Source organism: Corvus brachyrhynchos, unplaced genomic scaffold (assembly GCF_000691975.1).
Source record: "Corvus brachyrhynchos isolate BGI_N302 unplaced genomic scaffold, ASM69197v1 scaffold545, whole genome shotgun sequence".
In the NCBI taxonomy this organism is placed as follows: domain Eukaryota; kingdom Metazoa; phylum Chordata; class Aves; order Passeriformes; family Corvidae; genus Corvus; species Corvus brachyrhynchos.
This window is the reverse complement of record NW_008238116.1, coordinates 207332-213241: the sequence shown is the minus strand read 5'-3', so window position 1 is coordinate 213241 and position 5910 is coordinate 207332. Positions and strand designations below refer to the sequence as shown.

Sequence of the window (5910 nt, the reverse complement as noted above, 5' to 3'; positions counted from 1 at the left end):
CCCCCCGTGCCATCCCGTAAATCCCTTGGTTTTCAGTGCCTCACGCCGAGCTTGGGTGCGCGGGTGGATTTGGTGGCTGTGTCAGGGTGGGTGTTGTGGGTGTCACCGGTGCATTGATTTCTGGCAGCGGGTCTCTTTAATGAGCTTCTCTCACTAAAGACATCCATGGATGGAGCCCCTCTCCTATGAGGGAAGGCTCAGAGATTTGGGATTGTTCAGCCTGGGAAAGAGAAGACTCCAGGGAGACCTCAGAGCCCTTCCAGTGCCTAAAGAGGCTCCAGGAGAGCTGGAGAGGGCCTGCAGTGACAGGACAAGGGCTCACGGTTTTAAAGGAGAGGGCCTGCAGTGACAGGACAAGGGCTCACAGTTTTAAAAGAGGGGACATTCAGAGCAGATATTGGGAAGAAATCCTTCCCTGTGAGGGTGGGGAGGCCCTGAGCTTGCTCAGAGCAGCTCTGGCTGCCTCTGGATCCCTGGCAGTGCCCAAGGCCAGGCTGGACATTGGGGCTTGGAGCAGCCTGGGATGGTGGAAGGTGTCCCTGTCATGGCATTGGAATGGGATGATCCTTTAAGGCCCTTTCCAACCCAAACCATTGTGGGATTCTGTGACTTTTCCTCTGCATTTCCCTTGTCTAGAGTGACACAAAAGGTGACCAGCCTGGCTCACACACCTCAGAGTCTAGTGCTTGTGCTAAACATCAACTACAGCAGGAAAAGTTCCTTTTTTGGGGTGTGGGGAAGGGGATAAATCGGGGAAAAGAGAAAAAAGGCAAAGGGAAAACTCCCCAGTGGCCACCTGGCAGGAGTCTCCATCGATAATCCCTTTCTCCAGAGCAGCAAGGACTCCCCCAGGTACTTCTCCTACTCTTTGAACTTCCCCATTGTCAATCCCTGGAAGTGTTGATTGGAGCAGGCTCTGATGAGGAGCAGATGCTGCGGCGCTAATTACCCGCTAAGCTCCACGCTGCTCAGCCCCGGGTGATGTTTAGTGCTTGTTTTAATGACCCTCGTCCCTCATAGTTGTCGTCCGAGGGTCCTGGTGCGAGGTCAGAGCACAAAGAAAGGGCAGGAAAAGGGAGAGGAGCGCTGCCAGCAGTTGTAATTAACTCCTCTAATCGCTTCCCACCGCCACCCACAGCACGAGAGCGCTGGGCTGATTTGAGATAAGGTTTAGAGACCTCCAGGTTAGGGCACTGCGAGGGCTCAGGGTTAGTCTTAGGCCTGGGTTTGTCAGCTCTCACCAGGAAAAAGATACTGGAAAATCTCTTCTGCCTGGTCTGCCTGCCCCACACCCTGTCTGGCAGCAGGGCCTTGATTTCCACCGTCTCCTTTTCTTCCTCATCCCGGGAATGGATTTTAGTTCTCACCAGCCAGGGATGGATTTAAAGTCTTTCCAAAAAGAAAAAAGAAATTAAGAAAAAAGAAGGCTACCAGTGTCTTTCCATTTCCCCTTGGGCTGCTGAACTCCAGCTTTGTTCCCTAAATTTCCAGATAAACGGATTCTACTCCTGTCGGGAAGGCAGCTTTATCATCACACTTTGATGTGGGGAGCATCTAGATGAGGGAATTTTGGACTTGATGGATTTTGAAGAGCCAAGCAATATTTGTCTTTATATAGATCTCTGTGTTCTAGAAAATCTCCGTTCCCTGCCCTTGTTCCCATTCAGAAGTGTGGTTGCTTGGCTTCACACCTCCATCCTGCTTTTTTTAAAGGCAGGAAAAAAGAAGAGCTAAGAGCTCCCTCTTTGTCTTCCCAAAATATCCTGAGAGGGTCTCAGTTGTCCTGGCTTTTTAACAGAAATCCTGGCTTGTCCACATTGGAGAAATCTGATGTTTGAAATGCTTTTGGGAAAAAATCCAGTGGAAAAAGTCATTTTCTCCGGACACATTTAATTCAAAATAAAAAAATAAAATGTTGGCTGTGCAAAGCCAGTAGGAAAATCTCCTCGTGATTTTTCCTTCCCCTTCTGCAGTGCAAGAAGTCAAATCTAATTTGTCCGGTCTAAAAAGTCTCATGCAGGAGAATTTAAGTTCTCCTGGTCCTGTTTAGCCTTGCTGGGGGATGATGAGGGAGAAGGGGGTGAGGTGGGAATGGGGAGAGCTGAGTCCTGACCCAGGGAATGGGCTCCCTCAAACCAAGACCTCACAGGAGAACCAGGGGAGTGAAAAATAAATCCAGTGTTGTTGCTAACACTGGAACAAGCCTTGAGAAGCACAGCCAGGATGGAATACCTTGGAAATGGCTGTTCCTGCAATTTTCTTTCCTTTAATTGATCCGAGCACTATTTTTACACGGCTCAGATGCACTCAGGGCTTAGAGGCTGCTCTCTGGAAGGAAGGATGATAATTGTGTCCTTGCTGATTCATTCAGCCCTGGCTGAGGATCTTTCTGGAAGCATCTCCTGTGCCCAGGTGAGTGAAACCTGTCCAGAGCTCGCAGCCTGAGATTCTCCTTCCCCCTCCTCAACTCCTGCATATGCTTAGAAATCCATTTCTGGCCCTGATAATGTACACTGAGGCCGAGGTCTTCTAAAGAGGGCAGGGTTAGGTTAGATTTTAGGAAGGAATTGTTCCCTGGGAGGGTGGGCAGGCCCTGGCACAGGGTGCCCAGAGCAGCTGGGGCTGCCCCTGGATCCCTGGCAGTGCCCAAGGCCAGGCTGGACATTGGGGCTTGGAGCAGCCTGGGATGGTGGGAGGTGTCCCTGCCCATGGCAGGGGGTAGAATGGGATGGGTTTTGAGGTCCTTTTCAACCCAAGCCATTCCATGATTCTGTGATTCTCCTTTCTAAAACCGGGCCCAAGGATGGGGTGTGAGTGTAAAACTGCTCTGAAGACAGAACGTGCCCGTTCAGAACATGCTCCTGTGGCTGTAACGAGCTGGGAAGCAGCACAAGAGCAGCTGTTTCTCATTAAGTGCCTGCTCCAGTCCCTTGGCACTCCAGAAAGCAGAAGGTCTCTCTCAGCGAGCTGCTGCAGGACCTGGGGCACAGCCGTGCTCCGTGAGGCTCAGCTCGGGAAGCGTCTCTTGATCTCTGCTCCGACACGTCCTCGTCCTCCTGCTGATTTCTGTGCTTGTCACCGTGCTGGGCTCTGCCTCAGGTCAGCAGGAGACAAATGGCTGATAGGTCTGGAGCCTGCGGGGCTGCAGGAGTCATTTAGTGCTTTCTGCATCTGATCCTACGGGCGGGAGCTGAGGATGGCAAGGAGAAGATCGGTGCCTGCCAGTGCTGGGGCCTGCACAGCCCTTGCGCCTGCCACAGAGGGGCACAGAGGGTTTGGGCTGGAAGGGACCTTTAAAGGCCTCTAGTCCCACCCCTGTCATGGGCAGGGACACCTTCCCTTATCCCAGCCTGGCCTTGGGCACTGCCAGGGATCCAGGGGCAGCCCCAGCTGCTCTGGGCACCCTGTGCCAGGGCCTGCCCATCCCAATATCCCATCCAGCCCTGCCCTCTGGCACTGGGAAGCCATTCCCTGTGTCCTGGCCCTCCATGCCTTGTCCCCAGTCCCTCTCCAGCTCTCCTGGAGCCCCTTTGGGCCCTGCAAGGGGCTCTGAGCTCTCCCTGGATCCTTCCCTTCTCCAGGTGAGCACCCGCAGCTCTCCCAGCCTGGCTCCAGAGCAGAGGGGCTCCAGCCCTTGGAGCATTCCCATGGCCTCCTCCGGGCTTTTTCCAGTAGCTCCATGTCCTTCCTGCGCTGGGGGCCCCAGGGCTGGATGCAGGACTCCAGGCGGGGTCGCAGGAAGAACACCCAGAGGATTTCCAGCACCTGCTGGCGAGGCTCCCAATACCTCCTGCACGCTCCTGTTTTCCTGGTCCTATTTTTTTCCTGACCAGATTTCCTCGTGTCCATCTCCAAAAAGCACAGTCCTGGGATCAGAGGTGATCCCGGGAAAGGCGAGGTGTTGGCTGTGGATGGGGAGCAGGGAGCTGGGTCTGGCCAGCTCCAAGCAAGGATGATTTTAGCTCCTTGCTGAGTCTGCAAAGCCCGAGGCTGCATCCCAAAGATGCTTTGCTTGAGTGGCTGCAGTGGAAGCTTTTTCCTGTTAAAGCTGTGGCTGTGCTGGACTGCACAGGGAGCGAATTACTGATGGGATAAGCGGATGCGATGCCTGGGAGGAAGGATACCTATTGTTCTGTCCCGGGATAAAAGGCTGCTGCTGCTGCTGAGTCAGTGGCCAGGGAGGAAGGAAGGCAGGAGGGAGGATGTGGAATGCAGATGCATCCGTCCCTGAGGGGGTGAAATCCCTGCTGGACCCCTGACTGGGCTCCCAGTGCTCTGCTCTGCCTCACCTGCTCCAATACTGACATTCAGCTCGAAATCTCCTCCCAACACGTGGTAACCCCCCAGTAAATCCCAGTCCCCTCCCCTCTCCCAGGCTGGGCAGTCACTTCTCAGAGTGTTTTCCCCGTTCAAGCTCTCAGTCTTGAAACACCTTCAAGCAAATCCAAAGAAATCCCCTTTTTTGCTCACTTTGGAGACTGTTAAAGCATTCGGATCTTCCCTGGTGTGCGCATCCCAGACCACAACACTGCAAAAAAAAAGCGTGGGGAGAGCCTTGGTGCTGCCTTGGTGCTGCCTTGGTGTGTATTCATGCTGCAGAGAGCCCAAATCTGCCTGGGAAGCGCACAGGAGCATCAGTGTGATGAGCTTTGCCCGTGCTCTGAGCACACATACCCCACCCAGGGGCAGGAAGGACCACATTTCCCGAGAGATCTGCTGCTGAGGAATTACCTGAAGCTTTTCATTATTTTGGGGGGAGGGTTGTTTGCCCGGATCTAAAGAGGGGGGATGAGCCACACTCCTGGCAGGGAGGTCAGAGGGGTTCTCAGAGGGTACATCTGGAGTGCTGGTGACTCCAGGGTAGAAGCTGCTCCTGCTTAGAGCAAATATTTTAGGAATGTCCTTCTCTATTTTTATGTCGTTTTGTTTTTCTTTCAGTGTCTGCTGAGAACTTGAAGAAAAGCCTAACCAGGACAAGAGGATGGATTCTGAATGTGCAGTGGAATAGTCTGAACTTCCCGGATGACAGAGATAAGGTAAGAGTGACAAATCCGTGGGGGAAAATTGACAATATCCTTTTGCTTTTAAGGGGAAAAATGTTTCAAAGTGGATGTGAGCTGTGACAAAGGGAGGCCATTTCCCCTTGGCCACCCTTCACACAGGAGGTGCAAGTGTCACCCCAGCACTGAGCAGATGAGGCTGGGCTCACCTTTGAGTCCCCTTGAGCTTCTCAGAGCCTCAACACCCTCCCAGGGAAGAGTTTCTTCCCAATATCCACTTCCAACTGCCCTGCCATGAGCAAGGACATCTTGAACTAGAGCAGATTTCTCAGGGCCCCACTGCTCAGCTCTGCCATGCTCCTCCCTCCCCCTTCCTAAGGGGATTTAACCCCTTTTGTGTGGTTTTCCCCCTCCCACCCATCACAGCAGCTGCTTCTCCTGTCCTGCAGAAGCCGCCATGGACAGTCAGGGAACACGATCTGCCCTGCAAAGCTGGTGAGGGAGGAGGCAGAGGAGAAGCACCGGCAGTGAGAGCAGCAGGGAGCAGCTGGTGGACATGGATGGGATGCAACTGGGTGTTTGGGGCAGCAGGAGCTCTGGGCTGGATGCAGAGAGAGCTACAGATCAAGAGAGAGATGCTCTGGAGCTGGATTCCCAGGGACGGAGCCTTGGGCCAACACGAGGGGCATTATGTTGTTCTTTACTGGGAGAAAAAGCAGCAATTACTGTTGAAAGCAGCAATTTCAGGTTTGCCTGCAGAGCTCCACCTTTCTCTGAGGGACCCCTCGCAGTAACCCGGGGATGTGCAAACCCTACTGAGCTACAGAGAAACCTCTCAAACCCCAGAGCCTCTCAACCCCGCATGGATTTGCATCCCACCCCAAAGCCTGTGCACCCCTTCAGTGCTGCA

General features: G+C 53.6%; 1 protein-coding gene across 3 annotated transcripts in view; it reads left to right on the top strand.

The window, feature by feature from the left end:
• LOC108446533 overlaps positions 1-5904 on the top strand; it is an 8466-nt gene extending 2562 nt beyond the window's left edge. For 2 of the 3 annotated variants that reach the window (XM_017733392.1, XM_017733390.1), the window contains 2 exons: positions 4939-5036; positions 5450-5904. In XM_017733392.1, the coding sequence (XP_017588881.1) occupies positions 4939-5036; positions 5450-5794 (443 nt within the window). In that variant the 3' untranslated portion in view covers positions 5795-5904. Of the gene's footprint in view, positions 1-4938; positions 5037-5426 lie in introns of all 3 variants that reach the window. The other variant, XM_017733391.1, reaches the window with a different exon arrangement.
• Positions 5905-5910: the final 6 nt, after the last annotated feature.